This window comes from Gossypium arboreum, chromosome 2 (genome assembly GCF_025698485.1).
Source record: "Gossypium arboreum isolate Shixiya-1 chromosome 2, ASM2569848v2, whole genome shotgun sequence".
NCBI lineage: Eukaryota > Viridiplantae > Streptophyta > Magnoliopsida > Malvales > Malvaceae > Gossypium > Gossypium arboreum.
The window spans coordinates 3,365,012-3,390,254 of NC_069071.1; the positions used below are offsets into that span (position 1 = coordinate 3,365,012).

Consider the following 25,243-nt stretch of genomic DNA (forward strand, 5'->3'; position numbering starts at 1 on the left):
ATAATAGTTAAAATATAATTTTATCGTTTTAATAATTTATATTTTTATTATATTTAAGAGTTAAAATATAATTTTACTATTTAATAATTTAAAATTTCATAAATTTTAAGAATCAAAACTTAAAATTTCAATTTGAGAGAGATTGGGCAAAGGGGTTATAAATATGGGATTCGAATTGATATTTGTTAAATGTCATTTTCTGCCAAAATGCTAAATTAGGACACAAAAATTAAAAAAAATGAACATTATTTTCTTGAAGTTGCAAGAAGGTGATGTTTAATGTAAGATCTTATTATAACGGGATATTGGATCCTTTTTAAATCAATGACTATAGTTAAAATATAGAAATTAGAATACTTCAACTATTTGATCAAGTCACATCAAAAATTAAGAAATTGTGCCGGTGACCATGAAACTCGTTAAATCAATTAGTAGAATACATCGTTTTTCTCTGAAAAATCAATTTCTTTCCTTTATGCAATATAATTCACAATGGATTATTTTTTTAAAAGATCCCTATATATTTAAATGTTTAAATATAAATGTATTTGAAACTTGATCAAATTAGCCCTTCTACTATTAAATAAATTGATTTAAAAATATTATTTATTATTTAACAGAGTTAATATCTTTTAAAATTTTTATGATTATATAAATAATATCTGTGCTTTGAATTTAATTACAATTGAAAAAATTCGAACAATTTTGTACAATAAATATTAATTTTATGGGAATTTAATTTTTAAATAATATAAATACTAAATTTAACTCAATTAAGTGCAGAGGAATCATAGGGCTTTACCCTTTAGAAACATTCTTTTATGGGGATTGAATTTTGGGGTGAATTTGGAGGGGGATTGAATTGGGGGTGTCAGAGGCTCCACACTTTAACAGTGTTCCACATGCTTTCATGGGGTTCTTAGGATTTATCCAGTCTGGCATTATTAAGTATTTGTATTTTAGTTGCCATTAATTACTATGTAATATGACCTCTGAACATACAGCTGCAGGCTGCAATTTAAAGTGAGATCATATTTGCCTGCCATTGCCACTGAATTATTAACTTTAGGATTGTACATGTTTTTTATTTTTGTTCCTAATGTCTCGTGTTTTTTACAAATATGGTATAAAAAATTATTATATACGAAAATAGGTTGTCAGATAGATTATTTATGAAAATGGTTACTTTTTTTTAGTCGCGCCTACATGATGGTAGCGACATATTATTTTATTAATAAATTTTTCTAATATTTTATTATTATTATTATTACTATTATTATTATTATTTTAAAAAATTTCGGATTAAAACGGTCGCTTGTGACCAGAGGTGCTACATGTGGCGCTCTGATGTAAGCGCCACACCGCAAACCTCATTGACCGTGCAAGTGAAGCAAAGTGAAGAAAGAAAGAAGAAAAAATTTAGTAATTTTTATAATTATTTTAAAATTAGATTGTTAGTAATTTAGAATTATTTGATAAATTTTTGTGTTTGTAATTATTTTAAAATTAATTTATTAATAATTTAAGATTATATATTCTAAATTATTTTGTTTAGTTTAATAATGTAACTTTATTTTGTTAAATATTTTGCTATAAATAATTTGTAATCAGTAAAGAAAATAATTTAGAATTTTTAGAAGTCAAGAGACTAGAAAATTGAAAGTAAAAGAGATTGAGAATAAAATTAGAAAAGACGGACGAAATTGAATGGAAAAAGATGATATTGGTGAAAGTAGTATTAGAATTTGAGGGCAATAAAATTTGTAAATGTTGGTGCAATAAAATTAATTTCTAAAATGGTATTTTTAGTAGTGTATTATTGTATTGTGATTTTTTGATAATGTATTTTAAAAATATTTTTATAACTATTTTATTAGTAATTTATGATTAGTTTATATAGTGGTTTTATTGGTTTTTACCTATTTGGTATAAAAATTTATTATATACTGAAAATAGGTTTTAATAAAATACGGGTTGAGTTTTCGAGAAGGCACCACATGTCGCGCCTACCGACAAGCTCAACATGTCGCGTCGGTAGGGGCAACATGTGGTGCCTCCTCGTTAGGCGCAACCCATTTCTATATATACCCTCCCGGAAAGCATGAGCAAAAAACTAGTAAAAAAATTAGTAGAAGTAAAAGAGAGAAAGAAGAAGGAAGAAAGGAAAAGAAGAAGAAAAACAAGGTATTTTAATTTATTTATTTTTAAATAGAATGTAGAAATTTGTTAGAAATTTTATTATTTAATGTTATTTTGTTAGATAAATAATTTTGTGTGTTAGGTTCTGAATGAAAAATTTTGCATCAAAAATTTTGAAAATTGCGAGAATTTTGAACTTTTTTTAACAGATCTAGTATTGAAAATGGAGAACAAATTTTTCGTATGCGTTTATTTCGATGGAGAAATTTTGACAACAAGCGTCGGATGTATATTTGAATGCCGAAAACAAGTTGCAATGAGAGTTAATAGAAATATCTCGTTTGATGATATGAAGGAAAATATTAGTGAAAAAATTTATAGACGTTGTGGGAGAAAGATCTCAAAAATTTTCTACAAGTTTCCAGTTTCGATAGATCCCATAAAATTCACCGAAATGGAACTTGTAGACGATGAAGATGTGGAGACAATGGTCGCTCTTTACTGCCATAGCAACCAAAATGCACCGATTCACTTATTTGCTGAGTTAGCTATTGTGGAGTCAACAGAAGATCCAACTCTATTAGGTAAAGAAGATGGACCTCAAGAGCCGTGTATGGTGGTTTCGATATTATACGTTGGTAGTCAATCAACTACACATGGGATCGACATTGATCTTAATGCTACACCTGAGACTGATGTGGGTGGTGATGATGTATACCGAAGTAGTAATCCTTCTGATTATGAAGTTGATATTGATAGTGATCCTGATGTGGATGATGTCCCAGATGATATTGACGATGAAGGCGTGAACGAGGATGGAAACATTAATGCGTCTTTAGTCGGGAACCAGATCCGTCGTATTGTGATACACAATAATCCTGGGGAACACATGTCTCAGATAGACCCCGATGCGGTGCATACAACCGAGTTCCCGGAGTACCCTGAGATACTACCTGCTCACCAGATGGCCATATATTCTGATCCTGAGGAGTTGTTCGTGGGCCAGAGATTCGAAAGTAAGGAAGAGTGCGTATTTTCCATTAAGCGATATAGTATGAATATATCAGTAGACTACAAAGTCGTCGAGTCTAAAAATACATTATATATTAGAGAGTGTTGGAAGTCGGCAGAAGGCGACAATTGGCGAATACGAGCTGCATTTATCCAGAAGTCTCAGATGTGGGAGATACGAAAATTTGTTAGGCCTCACACATGTACTTCAACACGAATGACAGAAGATCATCGAAAACTTAATTCGAAAACTATCTGTACATGCATCATGCCAATGGTTGAAGACATGCCGACCATTAAAGTTTCGGTATTAATTGTCGAAATGCAGGCACGATTCCAATATCGAGTATCATACCGAAAGGCATGGATAGCTAAACAGATGGCAATGGAGTAATTGTACGGAAATTTCGATGCGTCATACAATGAGTTGCGGGGATGAGGGAGTACGTACCGGGGACTGTCATTGAGTTGCAGACATGACCTTATTATGGCTCGGATGAGCAATAACAGTCGGGTAAAAGAATTTTCCAACGGATGTTTTGGACATTTGATCCATGTGTGCATGCATTTCCCCATTGTAAGCCATTTAGGCAAGTGGATGGGACATGGCTATACGGTAAATATACACAAATCTTACTTATTGCGATTGCTTAAGACGGGAACAGGAACGTGCTACCGATTGCGTTTGCCATCGTAGATGAAGAAAACATGGAGTCGTGGGAATTCTTTCTTACAAATCTGCGAAGGTATGTAATTAGTAATGATAATATTTGCATTATTTCCGATAGAAGGAAAGGATTAATTGCCGCCATTAGGCGTTTTGGTGTGCCATAGAGATCCGTTTACTGCATACGGCACGTTACGGCTAACTTTCATCGAGATTATAAGAATGCAGATTGGAAGAGACAAGTTGTGAAAATGGGTAAAGAACAACCTTATCATTTCAATATATAACATACATTTTTTTTGTGGCGAGACTGTAACTTAACTTATATCGTCTTAATACATACACAGCATACGAGCTAGAACCACACATTTTTCGGCAGAGGATGACTCGGCTTGAGAGTGACATGGAAGTTCAGACGAACACATCCATGGCAATGGGCTCAAAGTTTTAACGAGGGCTTTCGTTACGGTCAAATGACGACAAACTTGGTAGAGGGGATTAACGCTGTGTTGTTGAAAATGCGACATCTTCTGATTTCATCTATCTTCTCAGCTACATTCTATAGGTTGGCTACGTTGATGCCAAGAATGGGTCAGCAACAAGTCAATCAGATGAAGGCAGGATACGTGTTTGTCGAACATGTCAGGGATGCAATTGTTGCAAACCGTCTGATGGCGAGGTCGATGAACGTAGAAGTATATTCACAACATAATGAAACGTTTCGCGTTACAGAGACCATCGGTCATCGACCCGGTATTCCACCTAGGTCATAGGGGGTTGACCTTCGAAATAGACGGTGCGATTGTAGAAGGTTCTAAACACTTCATTATCCTTGTGCACATGTTGTGGCAGCTTGTGCTAAGGTCTCGCTCAATGTAGATCAATTTATCGATGAGGTGTACACACTTGAACGTACGTTGCGTGTATGGAAGAATGAGTTTCCCGTACTTCCTGACCTATCTACTTGGGAGGTTCCTCAGACGACCTTTGAGCTTATCCTAGACAAAGGCTTGCGTAGGAACCCGAGAGGTCGTCTGCAATCATCAAGAATCCGTAACGAAATGGACATTAGAGAGAAATCCGACGGGAAGCTGTTTGGAGTATGCAGATTAGCTGGTCACAATTAGAGTAACTGCCCACTTCGAAATTACCAAACTGGACAATCATCGCGATCGAATAGAAATTAAGATATTGTTAATTACATGTTGCTTATTGTATGTTGAAAGAAAAAGTATTGCCTTTTTAATTTCTAAGTACTTCGAAACTACTAAACTGGATAATCATTCTCTTTTTTTATTCGTATTATATATTTCAACTAAGCAATTCCAAAATTCGCACACAAATCCGATAATAAAATGCCAAATAAAAAAATTGATAAATATAATGCAAAAAAATAATTTACATAAAAATAAAGTAATTTACAATACAAAACCCCTTAAAATTGATGGTTTGATGGTGTGGTTCTAGGGGTATATCTTCGTGGAGCTTGACGTTCATGTTGTGGGTGACTACGGTGATTAACGTTCTCTTCATCCATATGTATGGGTGTAGAGAACGACTCAAATGCCATTGATGAACTCGAGCCGGGGGGAGTAGAGAACGGCGCTAGATATGGGCCGGGAGGAGAAGAGAATGGCGACGGATACGGCTCTGGAGGAGCAGAGTACGATGGTGGATATGAGCTGCTCCCGGAGTGTAGCTTCGGCTCTGGCTCCGGCTCCGGCTCCGGCTCCGGCTCCGGTTCCGGCTCCGGCTTTGGCTTCGTCTCTGGCTTTGGGTCTACCTCCGGAGCTGGTGCATGATGCGGATTTGGAAGATGTTGCCCAATCCGTATCGTATGAGGGGGGACTACTATCGACCGCCCACCAAATAAAAATGGTTTCCCCTTCTCATAGTACCACTGTAGGTACTGTGGCGAGGGCTGCAGATCCAAACAACGATCCATCTGAGATACCCTACTAAACCGGTTGTTCCACATCGTAATATATTCTGAATGCTCATCTCCCCAATCAGTTCCATGCCTCTCCCTCCTATTCATGTCATGTAGCTGTACATCTAATCTTACTGGCTGTGTCGAGATATATTGTATACAACTGAACTGCCGGAGTACTCGATCGCCATGATACCACTCCACCGTATGAAAATGGATAAGGGGTGCGCTAATGCACCATAAGTGTGAGTGGACGTGGGCATACGATGGAATAACAGCTGTAACTTCAGGAACAAAATATGACATCCAAATGAACTGCACAGTTCATAACATTTTTATATTAACGCGGGTTAAGTGAGATAAAATAATAAAATAAAAATAATATTAAAAAAACTTACTCCCTCTCCAGAATGATTCTCGATCATCAGACGGTATATCGGAACCGTGTATGACCTCCCGATACCCGGATTCGTGCTCCATCTATGAAAATAAATTGTTAGAATAATATAATCCGAAAAAGAGACAATTAATTTCTGTAACGCGTAAAGATTCATCACCTGTTAACGAGTGGAAATATATATGATTGATGACTAATGGATGCCAAGAATGGCATCCGATAAAGCGCCGACGACTGCAACAGTATGAGGCATCCACCTATGTCAACCGCAGAGGGATCTGTCGTCTGACAAAGTTCGTGGTATAAAATGGCTAACACTGCGGACCCCCAACTGTATGAACGCGTGTTATGCAAATTAGATAGCAGCGGTAAGTACATCAAGTGGACTTCACTACCGTTTGTATCCGGCATGAGTATATCTCCTATAAGGTGCATAATATAAGCTCGCGTTGCCTGCATAACCTCCAATTCAGTGGCAGTACTAGGCAAATATTCAAAATTGGCCTTTAGCCATGAAAACTTCAAGGTTTGAAATTTTCCCTCACTTGGCAAGCGTCCAAGTAAGTCATAGCAAAGGCGAGCAGGCCTGGAGATCAAACTCATGCCCGTGACCGCATTCCCATCGATAGGGAGCCCCAGTTGTAGTGTAACGTCCTCTAGAGTGATTGTGCACTCCCCGCACAGCAAATGAAATGTGTGGGTCTCCGGACGCCATCGCTCGACTAAGGAAGAAATCAATTCATATCGTAGATTAAAAGTCCAGATCAATGCTACTGATCCGAACCCGGCTAACTCTAAGAACGGTATTAGGTATTCATCCGGCTAAAACCTTACACTATGAATACGGCCCTTCAATGCGCGGTACTCGACCTGACATTATTATATTAACGAAATAGTTAATACAATATAATTTCATTCAACAAATAATGTAATGTGAATATTAAATAAAAATTTCATTACCGTCTCATTAATGCTACTTGATTGTGATTAGTACTATCAATCAATAAATTCATTTGTCACAAATCGCAATTAAAATTATATAACAACAAATTTAATCAATCAATAAAATTATCAAATAAATAAATAAATAAATTTATATAACCTAATCATTTTTTAAAATACATTATCAAAAAATCACAATACACTAATACACTACTAAAAAATAATTTTATTGCACAACCATTTTAAAATTAGTTTTATAATTCCCCATCATTTACAAAAACCATTCAATTCCGTCCTTCTTTTCTATTTTTTTTCTCAATCTCTTTTACTTTCGATTTTCTAGTCTCTAAACTTCTAAAAATTCTAAATTATTTTCTTTATAGTTACAAATTATTTATAACAAAATATTTAACAAAATAAATTTAACATTATTAAACTAAACAGAATAATTTAAAATAAAATCTTAAATTACTAATAAATTAATTTTAAAATAATTACTTACACAAAAATTTATCAAATAATTCTAAATTACAAATAATTTAATTTTAAATTAATTATAAAAATTTACTAACCTTCTTCTTCTTTCTTCTTCTTCTCTTTTTTTTTCTCTCTTTGCTTCTTTGCTCCTGCTCCTGGACATAACAAACTTAGGGGGGGAACCTTATATGGTCCCCTATTATTGTTTTTCTACAATTAAATTTCATCCCTCCCCAATTTGAGATGACAAGTCACTGGGGAGGGTCATGAAATAACTAAGGCCTGCAGGGTGTGGCGCCCCTGCATCAGGCGCCACATGTGGCGCCTACGGGTCACGGACGACCGTTTTAACCCAAATTTTTTAAAATATAATAATAATAATAATAATAATAAAATATTAGAAAAAAATTTATTAATAAAATAATATGTCGCGCCTGTCAGGTAAGCGCGACTAAAAAAAGTAACTCATTTTCGTAAATAATCTATCTGACAACCTATTTTCGTATATAATAATTTTTTTTATACCATATTTGTAAAAAACCCTAATGTCTCTCTCTCATCTCAACAATTGCCATGCTGCCTACGGTCTAGTTTCAGAATTTCTTTTTAAAAGTGTTTTGAAAAAACAAAGTATTTTTTAAAAAAGAAGTTAAAATTTTTAATTTTAAAAAAAATAATTTTGAGTTATTTTTTATTTGGGAGAGGCACTTTTTCTCTCAAAAACAGTTTGTTTAGGAGTGATTTTGTTCTAAAAGTACTTCTTAAAAGTAATGCTAAACAAACCCTAAATAAAATCAGTGGTCTTCTCAAAAAGAAGGAAAAGTTATTTGTTTAAATTATAAATTTAAGAGTTTTGTTGATACAATGTTGAGATTACGTGGTTTATAGTGACCTATTCATTTGGCGGAAAGTCATAAATCATTTTGTAAAATTTTTATCGAAATTTTTGAAGGAAGAGTTAGATTATATTTTGCCTTATCTATTTAAAAAATGAGTAAAGTAGTCTTTATATAGTATATCAAAGAGCAAATCGATTCTTTCTATTAAAAATTTCATCCATTTGTACAATTAAAAACTGGTGTAGCTAATAGAATAAGCGAACAGTGACACATGGCGTGACACGAGAGAGAGAAAGAGAGAGAGAGAGAGTGTGTGTGTGTGTGTGTGTCCTTGTTTCGTGTTCTTTGTGGGTTTTAAAATGTGTGCCTTTGTTCATTCGCCTAACACAATATGTCTACTCGATATTAGTCATACACTCCCTATAATCTAATTGACCTATTGATATCATGTCCTCATAGATATATATTGTCATGTTAAGACAATAGATAAATGTGATGTTCTTCGATACAAAAATTCTTGCAGCAAGTAGTCCGCTCCACTGCACTGAATTAAATCTAGTAGAGCGGAAGACTTCTTTTCACCACCTTTTACTCTATTCTTTAAAGGCATAATTCCAAAAAAAAAAAATCCTCAACGTTTGGGGGCTTTTGGTTTTGTGCCATTGACTTTTTTTTTATGACACCCTCAACGTTGTGATTTTTCTAGAAATCAACCAAATTTTAACAATAAACGTGCGTTTACCGGCCGGTCAACCTAGTAAGCCTTGTGACGTTATAGATGACATCATCTTTTTTTCATTTTGTTTTCATCTCCTTTCTTCGTCTCTTTTCTTGTAACAGCCCGTTTTTAGCTAAATCAGAACAGTGATTTTGAAACCATAAATTCGAGATCGAAAAAAAATATTTTATATTACTTTAAGTGTTTACAGCATGCTAGCATATATGTGTGAAAGCTTCGTGAATTAATTTTATTGTTTGAGTTAATTCAGTAAAAAGGATTAAATCACGTAACTCGTAAAAGTTGAATTCTATTTGTTAAATGCACTAAATGACTATGAATATTAAATGTGGAGGTCCTTAAGTGATAAATGGACCATTATTAAGGTAAGTGGACATTAATGGACATGAAATGGATGAGATAAATATTTTATTATTAATGTTAATTTGGTAATTTGTCTAATAAGGTTAATTAAATAAAACAAAAAAACCAAAATTTTGATGGTATCATCTTCATTTGTCGAAAATTGGAAGAATAGAAGCCATAGCTAGGGCTTCAAGCATTCGGTCACTTTGGTGCTCAATTGTAAGTTCGTTTTTCTCTGTTTTTAATGATTTCTATATTTTTGTAATCGTTGCAACTAGTTCTATCTAGCCCATGGACTATTTTGCAAAACTGTTAAAGATGTTAAAAGTTGCCATTGATGAAAATATGTGTTCTTTTATGTTTGATGATGAAATATGAAATCTTGTTGCTATATTTACATATTTTGTAAAGTGATTTTGAGTAAAAATGCAAAATAGGGATTTTTTTTGTGAAAATGTGAAAATGTGTGGTTAAATGTGTGAAAATTTGAAAAATCTAGGTTGCTAGGGCATAATAGTAATTCGGCTAGCATGGCTTTATTTTTAATTTTATTAATTTGTGATTTTATGAAATAAGGACTAAATTGTGAAAAACGTGATTTATTAGGGGTCAAAGTGTAAATGTGTTTTAAAGTGTGATTTGGACTAAATTGAATAGAGGGATAATTAAATGAGTTGAATTTGATATTATATATCAAGAAAAGCAAAATTTGGAATTGGATCGGGAAAAGATAAAATGTTCGATTAATCGACAATTTCATTGTTTTCGAACCCGAGATAAGTTCGTATGTGATAAATTTCATTATAAATGTATTTTAAATGCTTTGATACTGTATAAGTTGTGAATGCAAGACTTCGGATAAGTTCGACGTTGACTCGATAGAAATTCGTCATTCAAAATTCCGGTTGAACCTTAGGAATAGTTTAGGATATTAGTGACATGTCATTAGGGGATACATGTATTGGCTTCGGGCCATGATATTAGCACTTCGGGTGCGATTTATACCGATTTGGCTTTAGGCCATGAATATTAGCTGATTTGGCTTCGAGCCAATATATCAGTATTTCGGACATAAGTTACCTTAATTTGGCTTGGGGCCATAGTATAGGTACTTAGTTTGCGAGACTTCTTGAGTATCCAACCTCTATTCTGAATGGTTCAACGGGTAAACGATAGATGTGGACGAGTTTGAGATTGATGCTAGATGATACAGGTACGTACATGAATTATATAGGTTTCAAATCGAGGAAACTTGTGAAGGAAGTGCATACTTTCATAATTAAGTATTTGAAAGGTTTGTTAATTAATGTAAGCTATATGTTGGTATATTCAAATTATTAAATTATATTTGTGAGATTGCATTGAGTTTATTTCATACGAGCTTACTAAGTTTTATAGCTTATATCGTTTATTGTGATTTCAAAGCCAGCTCAGACTCGGGGATCATTGGAGATTTCGTCACACTATCCTACAATCGATTTGGTACCTTTAAGTTTATATTTTGAGTATATGGCATGTATAGGGACTTTGGTCATTTTGATTATGACTTGATAATGATTCTGGCCATATGAATTAGCATTGTAAATGTTTATGTTTTGATATGTATATTTAGCCATGTGTGATGGCTTATTTTAGTTTATTTGATATGTTTGAATTATGTACATATATGTATGATTATGTCTTGTGAATTGAGTTGGTTAATGGCTATGTGATGATTGATGATAATAGTATTATGGGTGTTAAATTGATGATTTGTGAATATTGGTATTCTTCTGAAATTAGGCCAAATAATGCATATTTGAGTTTGGTCATTTTGATGTTTGAAGTAATTGGTATTTGGTATGTTTTGAATGAGTAAATCATGAGTTTATAAGCATGTTGGTTGTTAGTATTGGAAATGATATGATTTAGCCTTAATTGTGGTTAATATAGATGTCCATTTATGCTATGAATTTGCACCATTGGATTGTGTAGGTACATACAAATTTGGTGGCAAATTGGCTAACCTATTTTTGTACACATGGGCAGAGACACGGACGTGTGTCTCAGCCGTGTGTGACACATGGTTAAGTACACGGTCGTGTGTCCCTTGGTGTTGAATTTGAAATCAAGTCAGTATGCTCCACATGGCCTCACACACGGGCGTGTGAATTGGCTGTATGTCATAAGTCAGTATACCTTACAGGTTTGGCACGGACTAGCATACGGCCTAGCACACGAGCATGTATGGCCATTTTTAGGGCACACGGGCTAGTGAGAGAGTTACATGGGGTCGGACACGGGCTGGGACACGGCCATGTGCTCCCATTTCAAATGTCCACATGGCCTGTGACACGGGCGTGTCTGTGGCCATGTGAGACACACGGCCTAACCACACGGGCGTGTGTTCCCTATTTTAAGCAAAATTTTATAAGTGCTCCAAATGTTTCCAGTGTTATCAGTTTCGTCCCATACCGCTCTCAATATATGTTTAGGGCCTCGTAGGCTCGTATTAGGGACAAATTGATTGAGATTGAATGATGAATGTATGAATTATGGAAATGTATGCTAAGTAGTGGTTTTATTATTTTATAAGTCCGTTAACGCTCCGTAAGCCTATTCCGGCGTTGAATACAGGTGAGGAGTGTTACACTTCCTCTCTTTCCCGGTTGTTACAGTAACAAAATAAAATTTGTACCAGGATTCAACACCACTTTGGTCTTCATATTATAGGGCATTCAAACAAAACATTCAAATTAGGACAGAACTCATACCAATATCATAATAGAATCAAATGTTTACTAAGCAACTAAAACAACTCCATCAATCAATAAACAATAAAAAATTGAGTTTGGGTTTCTCAAATGCTCAGGACACACACACACACACACACACACACACACACACATAGCAAAAGGGTCACTAACCAATTCATCATTGCAATAAACCTCAAAAGCACTGAAGCTTTGCAAAAAAGATTGCATTACGTTTCTAAGAAGTCGAGTAGTTGCAATAGACCCAAACCTATTTGCACACAAGGAAGAATACCACGGCGGTGGTGTCATAATCCTAATCATAGGATAAATTTGTTCACCTGTCATCGTAATCCCTCTACTCCAAATTGGAAAACTAGAACCACTTTCGAAAGCAAATGTTTGGCAGTAATAGTGGATAGTTATCAAGGATTACATCAATTCCAGGAAACTAGGCTTCTAATATCTTCTTCATTGTTACAGCAGTTCCCCTGCAAATTTTCATCAATTACATGTTCAATTGTCACTTGAGGAAAAATATCAACTGTAACATCCAAAGAAAAGGAAAGCATCAAAAGAAAAAAAAATCAAATAAAACCTAGAACAAAATGAAGCGTAGAAATTGATATTCATCGTGCTGCCATAGCTGATTCCTCCAATAGCGTTGGGTTTCTTCAAAGGAAAAAAGAGAAGAGGAGATAAATTGAATAAGAAATTCAATAAAAATAATGGATTAATGATTAAAGTTATCTATAAAGAAATATCTAGGGTTGGAGTGAGTGAAGGTTTGGGTAGGTGGGGACGATGGTGTAAGTGAAGTTTTTTCCGGTGTTAAATAGTAGAGTTGAAACTGAAAGGGAATTGTAATTTATTTTTACCTTAAATGTTAAAATTAAGTTGTTTTCTAAAAAAATAATAACGTTGAGAGTCTCAATAAAAAAAAAAAACTCAAGAACACAAAACCAAAAACCCTCCAAATCATTGAGGTTTTTTTACAATAATGCCTGTTTTAAATTTTCCATTCTTTATAAGAGACATACAATATAGATGATAAAAATTGAACAAAATTCATATAAAATTTATACTACTATATATAAAAGGAAGGCTCTAAGGCTTTCCTTATTTGACACATGTTTTTTATGTTATTAATAATAATGGCTAAATTCTAATTATAGTCCCTCTATTCTTAGATTATATAAAATTGATCAATTTTTAATTTTATCCTTATATTATGCTCAAATTTGAGATCTAATATTTATACTTTATTTTTGGACATAATTTGATACCTCAATATTTATAATGCCATTAATTACTTTAAGTATTTTATTTTAATTAAAATGTTGACGTAAACTTAAAAATTTGTTAGCATCGTTAAAATTTTAGTTAAATTCAAGTTTATTACAATGTCATTTTTTTCACATGATTATCGAATGAGTATCTTTTTAAATTTTAGAATGTTACACCAACAAATTTAACAGAAAAATTTTAACAAGGTTAACACTAGCTCGCATCCACTCTTTTTTGTATTTTATCAAAATGGTTAAATTTTAATTTTGATCTCTCTAATATGTCTAAATTTAAGAGTTAATCTTTACAATTTAGTTTCTAGCATCAATTGGTCCCTATATTTTTATAATGTTATTAATTAGTCCAATAGTTAATATCGTTAACTTTTCGGTTAATACGTTACTAGGTTATATATAATTTGAATATCCTAAGAGTCCTAGAGACTAACACGCAGTTTCTTTTAGGTTCACATCAATCTTACCTCTTTTTTTGTAGTTTTAGAAAAAATATTAAATTTCAATTTTGGTCCCTCTATTATGCCTAAATTTGAGATTTAATTGCTACACTAATGTAATTTGGTTCCTGTATTTTTAAATGTTATTAATTAGTCCAAATAGTTAATATCATTAATTTTTCAATTAAATATTATGTGCTTATATATAATTTGAATCCTAAATAACTTAAAGATATATAAATAGCTTTTTATTTCTTTTAGGTTTGTCTTGCTCTTCTTCTTCTTTTTTGACATTATAAAACAATAATCAAACTTCACTTTTTAATGGATAAATTAGCCCATGTCCTGTAGATTAAAGAGTAAATTGGTTCTCTTATTAAAAGTTTCATCCATTTTTAATGTTAAAAACTAGTCAATGTAAGCATGAGGGATTCGTGGCACATTATGCGTCACTGTTTAGTTATTCCGTCAACCACACTAGTTTTTAACAGTACAAATAGATGAAAATTTTAATAGAAAAGACTAATTTATTCTTTACCATGACATATAAATACTAATTTATCTTTTTTTTAAGTAAATGAGACAAAATACAATCTAACTATTCTACATTTAACCATTTCTATATTCATTCTTTCACGTTATTTTCATTTCCATATATATATATTTGCATATTCATATCTATATCTATATATCGAATCTGTTGATACAGTGACAAGAAATAGAATGGCATATATTCATGTCAATGAAGACAAAACTTAGAGATAGGCTAAAATTTGCAAAGACAAAACAAGGTGCATAAATTTCGATTACCAGAAAGCGTGTAAACAAAATACTTACATGCCTTACATGTCAATTAGAAAATGAAATTAACAAGAGTTTAACAACCTAGAGCTTCACCTATAAACAAAAGAATTTCAATACAGAAAATGTTTCAAAATGTTTGTTTTTATGGTGATCCTTAGTCCCGAAATCTCTATTTACGATCCGATAGCAATCAATCGCTGTAAATAAAGCAGAGAAAACTTTCTTGCTATTCACTCGGAAAACAGCATTGCTAGTATAGTGGTTCATACGGGTATCGTCTTCAAAGCAGCAGCGATCGGCATGCCTAAGAATCCTATGAACACGCTTACAAACCATTGCAAGCAAGTGAGAGGAGTTGTACTAGCAAAAGTGCCCAAGAATTCGATGATGATGACTTGGAACACGGCGGTGCAACCAAGGACGGCGACGAAGACGTAGTTATTTAATATGCCTTTGAAAACGTTGATTTCCTCCATGTTGCGTGAGCTGATCTCGTTGAAAACCTGTGGAAAATTACAGAGCATTGTTTTGTGGTAAATTCAAGGAGATGACAACGTATGCTTTTCCAGCAGTATCAAGATGTTCATAATAAAAGGTTACCTGACAGAAGACAAATGAGTTGAAAATAATTGTGTTCAATTTCAGGTCGGAATCGGGACCGTCGAGACTGAACATTCCTTTTCCTTTCACCTGAAGGTACCATATAACCATAAACTGATAAAAGGATTGTCCTAATATATTCCTCCACATCACGTTACTGATAAAGTTTCCTTTCTTTCCGACCGGTGCACGCTTCATTAGTTCGTCAGTTGGAGGCTCGGTTGCAAGCGCAAGTGCTCCCAGTGTATCCATAATCATATTGACCCACAATAGCTGAACAGCAGTGAGAGGAGCAGTCCCTGCAGAACGATTTGGTGCGGAAAGGCATAAGCAAATATGACAAACATTATATCCATTTGCAAAGAAAGCTAGAATATAAGTTGAAAAATAGATGTAAATGAAATGTATCGCTTTCGTACCTGTCAAACATGCTGAGGAGAAGTTAACGATCAATGCGACAATGTTGACTGTCAGTTGAAACTGTACAAATTTTTGAATGTTTATGTATACTGAACGACCCCATTTGGCTACCGTCACAATTGTTGAGAAATTGTCATCCAGAATTATGACATCAGCACTCTCCTTGGCCACCTGAAATCGAGAAATCTCGTTACGGTTAATTTCAGGCATTTGTTCATATACTCCAAGTAAAATATTTTACTAGCATGTAAAAAGGACTATCATTACTACAACACTAGTATCAGGTGCATGAAAGGTGGTAGTATTCTTTCATGACTAAGCGGCATATATTGTATCAAAACTCGCGCTAAAATATTGTTTATAGTAATAAAATTATTGCGAACTTGCATAAGCATAACTATCTGACTCATTCCCATGCCATTGATCAGTGCAAGATGCATGCATAATACGAAGATATTGGTTGCATCAAATACCTCGGTTCCAGAAATGCCCATTGCTAGTCCAATATCTGCTTCATGCAGGGCCGGAGCATCATTTGTTCCATCACCTGTCACAGCAACAACTTCATCGATACTTCGCAATTGCCTTACAAGAGTATGCTTGTCCATAGGAGAAGAACGAGCCATCACCTGCAAAAGAGATGAAAATCGAGGAATGAGTTAGATGAATTATCCTTGTTTAAAAGTAACTAACTGGGTGAGTTTCGAATCAAAGAAAAAAAATGTGGCGAGTACCTGAATCTTAGGAATTAAAGCAAGCATTTCCTCCTGACTCTTCTCTCTGAAATCCGGACCTTCAATGGCTATGCCATCATCTGTAAGAATTCCACATTCCCTGGCTATAGCCTTTGCAGTGTTTATGTTGTCTCCGGTAACCATTCGTACGGTAATCCCAGCAGCACGACAAATTGCAACAGATTCTTTGACACCAGGGCGAACAGGATCTTTAATACCCACAATTCCTATACAAGTATAGCCAGAAACTGGAATGGCATTGTCAGGGGAGAAACCATTTTCCAACTCCATATATGCAAGACACAAGGTTCGAAGAGCCTCGTTAGCGAACTGATTAATTGTAGCGTTGAGGTGGTTAATGGATTCTGCATCCAGGGGAATAACTTCCCCATTGGAATTAATCACCTTATCACATCCAGCCAAAACTATCTCTGAAGCACCTTTAGTATGTGCTCGTAGCCCTCCTTCAGGAAGTTCCAGGATGACTCCCATTCGTTTCTTTGTCGAGTTGAATGGCTCAACCTTAACAAGTTTCGATGCTAGCCGTTCTGCTTGGGAATCTCCACCTAGAGACAAGCCAAACTCTAACAAAGCAGTCTCTGTTGGTGTTCCCAATATCTCACGTTTTCCATCTTTGTTAATAACAATTTCACCCCCAGTGTTGGTAAAAATCGATTGTAGCAGAAGTTTCACAGCAGATTCTGGGATCTCAGAGCAGAGAGAAGCTTTATTGTTGTTACCTACTTCCCTGACATCCATGCAAATGCATGATTTCACGACTGTCATGTGATTAGTGGTTAATGTCCCGGTTTTATCGCTACAAATATTTGTTGCTGACCCCATAGTCTCACAAGCTGCAAGGTGTCGAACTAGTGCTTTATCATTCATCATCTTCTTCATGGCAAAAGCAAGGCTCAGAGTCACCGCCAATGGTAGACCCTCAGGGACTGCAACAACAACAATTGTAACAGCAACAGCAAAGAACTCCAGCAGTTTCAACGCCTCATCGCCGGACCAACTCCAAATCGTCCCTTCTTGCAGTTTACTCGTAAACAGTCCTTGTACCATTACAGCAAACGTCACTACAGCAAAAAACAAGCCTACCTTCCCAATAATGGTTGCTACTCCATTCAATTTCACCTGCAATGGGGTCTCATCATCTCCCCCTTCACTAAGTGTTGCCATTAATTTACCCCATTGTGTTCTCATCCCAACTGAAGTAACCATCATCTTACATGATCCATCTTGAAGCTTAGTACCAGATAGCATAAAAGGATTGTCAACATTCACGATGACCGGCTCACTCTCCCCTGTTAAACTTGACCCATCAATTAGCACAGAAAACCCCGAGACGAAAAGACCGTCGGCAGGGACTTGGTCACCAATATTGAGATGTACAATATCACCAGGAAGCAAATCATATATAGACATTTTCTGCCTACATGCATTTCTTGTTACCTGAATGGTGATTTTCTTTTTCTCCTTGTCCAAATCCTTGAACTGTAATGATTGGCGATAATCACTAGTTGCCGTGACAAACACGACCAACAAGATACTTGCGACAATCCCAAGTCCATCATGAGCTCCCTTTGGCCATCCTTCCATTGCTATCCCAACTATCAATGATACCAAAGCACACACACCAAGGATCATAAGAGTCATATCTTGAAGAGCTTCCCAAACAAATACCAAGAACCCCTTAGCTTCAGCCTCAGCAAACTTATTGATTCCATACACCTCTTGTCTTTTATTCAACAGACCGGAATCGGAACTTAGCCCATCAGTGGTCGATGTGGAGAGCTTTTCAGCTATACCATCCACTCCACCATGAATCTTTAGTTTCTTTACATCCTGATTTTCCACAATGGATCCTAACTCCTCAGCACAAAGTTCAAAACCAGCAGCTTTGACTTCTTCAGGAACAACATAATCACTTTCACTTGGTTTTACACCTGAAAAAAGAAAAGCAATTCAATTAAGTTTAAAGGCAGCTTTCATTAAAATAAAATAGAATACAACAACAAACTTGATTTTACTGCAAAATTCTCACCTGAGATAAATTGAAGAGCAGCTTTAGAAACCAGTACTGCAATTCTCAACTTTTCCTGCAATGTTACAAATAAAAATTATTAACTCTACATTTCAATTTTTCAACCGCGTAACCAATTAATAAAGCTAAAAATTGTAAAAAAAAAATCAGATTAATTTTTTAGAAAATAGATTCATATTTCGACACTACAAAAAGGAAAGTATTAGAGTTATTAGACCTACTATTTAATGATAATAATTAAAATAAAAATTATATATTAGAAGTTAGAACATGATATTTCAGCTATTTTTTTCTAAAGATCAAACATAATTAGAAATTTACTAATTTTAGAGCATGATATTTACAGCGGTATGATCTTAAATTAGAAACTCGATTTAAAAATTAAAAAAAAAATTCAACGCACATGATTGGATCGTCGCATAGCGGCGGCTTCGTAGCGTTTGGACAGGTTGGCGGTGAATCGGAACCGGCGCTTCGGATTCTTGACAAAACCGACAACTTTCCTCCATTTTTCCAACGCTTCCTCAGACGAGTGTTTCGGCTTCAGATCAAAGTTTTCATTCCAAAAAGTTCCCATCACTTTGCCTTTTTTTTTTTTCAGTGCGTTTCAAATCGCTTTCGTTCCTAAAACTTCTTCATCTGCTCCGTTGAAATATATAATGAGAAGAAACTACGAAGAAACGAAGAAGTGTTCAACCGAGTAAAAGAAATCCCGAGTCAAAAAAGGGATCCCCCATACACCAATAACGCGGAAGTTTCAGCTCCGGACACCATTTCTTAGGACTTAATTAATTCTTTACAAATTAAGAATTTAGTCCCTGTATTTTTAATTTTCTATGAATTTAGTCTTTTATTTTTCAGATTTTAAATTTTAAATCTAATTATTAACATTTTTTAAAATTTTTGGCTGATATTTTAAAATAAAAAATACTTAATTGGTACTCATGTAACTAAAAATTAATGTTATAATAAACTTAAATTTAACAGAAACAATTTTAACAATATTAGAAATGTAGAGACTAAATTTTAAATTTATAAAGAGTACATAGACTTGTGACTAATTTTGCATTCAGGCCTTACACTCTTTGAAATTTTGAAATCTACTCCTATTTTTTATTACAGGAAATTTATATCCTCTGATTTAAATTAAATTTCAATTTATATGAATTCCAATTAAATTTTAACATTTTAATAATTTAAAATTAAAATTAAAACTACTGATACATTCATTGTTTATATTTGGAATAAGTTAAATTCTAAAATTAATAAAAATATCAATTTATTTTTATTATTTAAGGCATAAAATTAATTTAATTACTTTTTAATTAAAAAACTAATTTTTAATTCAAGGACTTGATTTGAAAATTTAATATTCAACTTAGAAGTTTCTTTCTGTACTGCATGAAATTAATATGAAATTTGAATGAAAGTGGCTTTTTTACCTTTTTCTTGCTAATGTTTAATGCCCTGGAGAGTGGACCCCACGGCTGCAGTCCTTTCTTACGCGGTAACTTCAGGGGTTAATTTCATCAAACGTCCCCAAACTATTTCTTAAGTTCTACATTGATTCTTAAACTTTAAAACATTCTAATTTAATCTTCAAATTATCAATATTATATTAATAAGATCTGTCAGCCTAGCTGTCTATTTAGAAGTTAAATACCAATTTGGATTTGAAATGAAACATATTTAAAATAAATTAACGCTTATCACAGTGACAACTTAAATAGGGGTGCAATTAGAAATTTGCTTTAGAGGAATAAAAAGTGAATCATAAACTTTTAAGGGTCAAAATACAAATTTATCATTATATGAACTTGTAATTTTTAAACTTTTGAAAAGATTACAAGACAAAATTACCATTTAGAGGGGAGACAATGCTATTGTTGCGCTTATTTAACTTGGACATGAAAATGATTTTCGAACTAAAAATTATTCAAACTCAAAACGAAACAAACAAAAAGTGACCCGATTGAGAGAATCCAATTAACATACTTGAATGATTCAAACTTAAAATGACTCAAATTTTAGAACTCGTATTAACCTGATTTGGATTAATTTAATACAAAACCAACGCTACCCTTCCAATTAAAATTTTATCGATATCTTACAGGACAAAAGAAATAAAAGGCACATCTTATGTATACATGAAGGTACCAAATTATGTATATCGAACATATATCTAGCATGGAAATCACAATTAGCCCAATCTAGACAAAAATAATTATTTTTAACTTCTGGTATTTGAAAGCTACAAAGTTATTCAAAGTTGAGTCAAGTCAAATTTCATTTTGGGAGGTAAGTTTTCTCAACCCTATTTTTATTTATAATGCCTAAATCTAGAAGTTTATTTAAAAAAACATCTAACTCCTTATTACTCAACTCAATAGTTATAAGTGAAATGGTTAAATCATAATTTGGGGCATGTGCTTAACAATAATTTTCACATTGAGGTTTGAATTCTTTTGGGGTTCAAGTTAAGCCTTGAACTTGGTAATTGTTCCCACATTGGGACTTGAACTTTTTTTTGTATCCAAGTTAGTCATTGAACTTGGCTATTGTTCCCATATTAGGACTTGAACTTGACAATTATTCTCATATCGATACATGAACTTTAGGATTTTTAAGCACTAATTTGAGAAAAAAAGTTAAACCCCAATGTGAGAACAATTATCAAGTCTAGGGCATAACTTGAATAGTAAAAAAAGCTCAAGTCTCAATATGAAAAAAATTACCAAGTTCAAGGCAAAACTTGGAAAAAAATTTCAAATCCCAATACGAAGAGATATTTATTTCCTTTTTGGTGAGGACATTTCGTCATTGGCGTATTTAATAGATTTATTGTTTTCTTTAAGATAAAATAACATTTAATCATTGAAGTTGACGATTGTTTTTCAATTTAGTCTATGAATTAGTCTTCAATCCACATTAATCTTTAAAATTTCTATCAAATATTATAAATTTCTTTAACCCTATCAAGAGGTGTTAATAATATAACATAATTTTAGAGTGTCATATCATCGCTTTTTAATGGTATTAAAAAAAACATCGAACTATTTGACAAAATCCAAATTATATGACTGACGTGGACAAAAAATTCAGGGACTAAATTAAAACTTTTACTAAGTTTGGAGACTAAATGTTGCTTTATTCCATTTATTTATGTTGTGTTTTTTTGTCTCGGTTACCTGCCCTTTTTTGGGGAATCCAAACGCATCAGCCCATTGGCCATTTTGTCTCGCTATTGCCCGTTGGGGCACGCCTAGCTTACCCCATTTGACTCGTGGCTCCATGTTCTAACGGGAGCTCAGAAACTATATATTATATAATTACAACTGATACTCCTAAAAAACTAACGTGATAACTCATATGATATAATATTATTTATTTTATAAGTATCATCAAATAATTTAAAATTTATAAAAATATTTTAAAATTTCAAAATAAAAGAAAAACACAAAATATACATAAATTGTTATATAATATACCATATTTAAATTTCAATGTTTCAAATATTTTTTACAAAATAATAATTTAACTCCTTTTAAAAATTTAAAACCGAATTTAATTAAAAAGAAAAGGTAAAACCAAAATAATAAAATATATAAACATTAAAAACTAAACCCTTTGAGCCGTCCATAAAGAAACATTGCTTTGTACCGTCCATAAATTTATGTCGTTGAAACCGCCAAGAAATTTGAATGTCAAAGCATGCGGGCCATAAACAAATGAAGTGATTATTCCTTGGGGTCGCTCGCCCTTGGCTTGGTCTTGCATTGACATAACAACGTGGTGTACTATCAACTATGAGTATTGGATTAAAATTAAATTAATGGATGGATTAGATTTAATTTGATTAATTAGTTGGTGATTAAATTTAGTTCGGTAGGAAATTAATTAATAATTTTTAAAATTTAATTATCAATTAATTTCAGTTCAAAGCGTTAATTAACTGAATTAACTAATTAACCGAATATTTGTTGTTTTCTAAATTTATGTGGTGTTTGATCATTAACTTTCAAGATTTATATAGTGATTCTAATGTCTTATTTGTTATTTTCACATTCATTTAAAGTTTTTGAACTATTAAATAAAAGAAAAGAACGTTAGGAATGTATTTTTATACTTATTTTAACCAAAAGATAAAAATATATAGATTTCGAAAAACCGATTGAATTAACTGAAACATTTCAGTTCAGTTAATGTATTTGAAAAAAACTTTGATTCGGTTAATGGTTAAATTTTTTTACATTTCTAGTAATTCGATTAATAGTAATTCGGTTCGAATATTAACCGATCCGACCGTTTGAACAACCCCACCATCAACCATCCAACTTGCCTAATCACATTCTTCTTCTTCTTAACCCCTTAAATACCAACAGCTACTGTCAGTGTATGTATATTTATATATTTTATGAACTAAATTAATATCATTTTATTGTTTTATTTTATAAATTAAATTTATTGATTACATAAAGTCAAATATAAATTTAAGCTTCAACAATCATTTTAAGATTGCAAACTTCCCATATAATAATTGTCCTTAAAGCATATTGGATTAAGTATTTTATAACTTATTTATTATTGAAATAAAATATTTTAAAGAATATTCTTTTGTTAGATTTTTTTCAAATCATAAAAATTAATATTAAGTGGCATTATGCTCACACTTCGCCAGTTTAGTACTTTATAAGTCAACACATTTAATTAAAGAAAGACCTCACGAGTTTGAATTTAAGGAATCACGCAGCTAATGCAAATAAGATAATTGTCACACATATATCATTCTTCCAACAAGACATCTCATACTTAACACCACGACGCTAAAGAAAATCCTCTAAAGGATTTACTAGTAGCAAAAAAAAGGTACTCTCTTCTCTTCAATCTTTTTTCAAATTCGATCATCTCAATCATTTTACAGCTCTCCACCTATGAGGTTAATCATAACAAACTTCCATAAACTCTTTGTATTAACAAGAGACAAATTTTAATTAAAATATATTTAATAAAATTTAATTGAATAGTAAATTTATGAAATCTCTCGAAATGTAATGGCAAAAACCAAGTAAATGAGCAATCTCGGCATTTTCGTGTTGGATTCCAAAACAAAAAGACACACCGTCCTTGGACTCTGTTTCACCTCTATTTCTTAGATATTTCCCAGTATTTATCAGCAGAATTGAAGCCACAAGTAAAGGACCACCACTCTTCCTCGAATCCTTCTTACATTTATCATTCTACCGTACCATCTTTAAAACCAACATCGTATTTCCTTCTTTGCGTTCAACAATTGAAATCTCATTTGCCTTTTTAATAATCGTGTGAAGTGTTTCAAAGTGTGTCCTAAGTTGTGTATTTATATGGTATAATCAATGTTCATGAATATGACATAAGTAAATTCTTTTTTATGCCTCACTCTAAGATTAACACATATTTTTTAAATGTGAGCTCGCTTACATAATAGCCCGAACCCACATCTGCTTGCACACCTTGTGGTCCCATAGAATGGTGCAAACTCCTCGCATGCGAACCACTTGGGTGGAATTCAAGTCAAGACCCAATCAAATAATCAGATAGCGAATCGGTAATAATGAATACCTTAATGAATAGATTTTCAATTTTTCTTGAATACCTAATGAACATATAATCTAAGTAACAATTACCAAATTGCACAGGAGCTGGAGAATCGAGTTGCATTCCAGACCAGTGAAAGCATTCGTTACTTAGATTTATGTGCAAGTTTTAAACATTTCGTTGTTGTTGTTCTCATTACTCAAAGGGATTATTTTATAACATTGTGCCCAGTTCAAAAGACCTTTCTCACAAGGTTGTTTGAAACGGATCAAACCAATTCGACAGAAAACCGATCAAAATACTGGCTCAAAGGGCATTAAATCAATTGACCAAAATTTAACAAACTGATTGAACCAAAATTTTAATATTTTAATATTTTTATAATGATTTATTTAATCAAATCAAACTGACCATCATTTACATACCCTATAATCGGGTCATATCAACACTGACCTAAATAACAGCCCGTTGACCAAGGGAAGACATTTAGCCTACATGCGTGTCTAAAGTCAACGGAGAAAGGACACAACCACCATTCCAACTACTAGCTTCCTCTCCTGGCAAAACCAACCTCCTCCATACCCCGTCTCTCTCTTGACCCACCAGATAAACTGCCTCTTCGACGTCCTCCACCTTATCACCAAGGCATGCATTTGTATGATATTCATATTATGTGAGCATATCTCAACGACTCTTGCATTCACTGGGATTCTTCCATTCACATAAACTATAACAACATTCAAATTGCCTTTCTCCTACGCTGTGCAATGTTCTTTCACGATGATGGTTTATAATATGTTTAAAAGTTCAATTCTGCTATTTGTTTTGCAGTTGGGAGATTCAATATTTCCATGAACATGCAACGTTTACAACAATTGGTTTCAAACCGGACACCAGGCATAGATGTCACAGTAACCATTGGCACACCCTCTATTGATTTTTGGTGCAGAAGCTGGTTATGATACCATCTGTGGCAAATTTACAAAAGTATGTTGGCTTCTATTTTTTTACCCTAAACCCTCCAAACCCCTTACAATTATACTTGGCTGCCTAAGCACATTAAGTACTTAAGTTGACGCGATCACGCAACCTTTAGGAGACT

At 33.4% G+C, this 25,243-nt stretch overlaps 1 protein-coding gene across 1 annotated transcript; it reads right to left on the reverse strand.

The window, feature by feature from the left end:
* Positions 1–14,731: 14,731 nt before the first annotated feature.
* On the reverse strand, positions 14,732–19,503 carry LOC108469838 (calcium-transporting ATPase 2, plasma membrane-type-like). The gene is made up of 7 exons (XM_017770899.2): positions 18,971–19,503; positions 18,568–18,622; positions 16,518–18,469; positions 16,257–16,412; positions 15,783–15,954; positions 15,364–15,662; positions 14,732–15,266 (listed from the first exon to the last, which is right to left on the reverse strand). The coding sequence occupies exons 1-7, from the start codon at positions 19,142–19,144 to the stop codon at positions 15,027–15,029; spliced, it is 3,048 nt and encodes a 1,015-aa protein (XP_017626388.1). The 5' UTR covers positions 19,145–19,503; the 3' UTR covers positions 14,732–15,026.
* Positions 19,504–25,243: the final 5,740 nt, after the last annotated feature.

Bases quoted from the DNA above. Each gene is read 5' to 3' on its own strand.
- LOC108469838 (XM_017770899.2), bottom strand. From the start codon at position 19,144: ATGGGAACTTTTTGGAATGAAAACTTTGATCTGAAGCCGAAACACTCG. The intron at 16,413-16,517 runs GTACTCGCCACA...TCTCTTTTGCAG, and splicing joins CTTTAATTCCTAAGATTCAG to GTGATGGCTCGTTCTTCTCC. The intron at 15,267-15,363 runs GTAACCTTTTAT...AATTTTCCACAG, and splicing joins ACTCATTTGTCTTCTGTCAG to GTTTTCAACGAGATCAGCTC.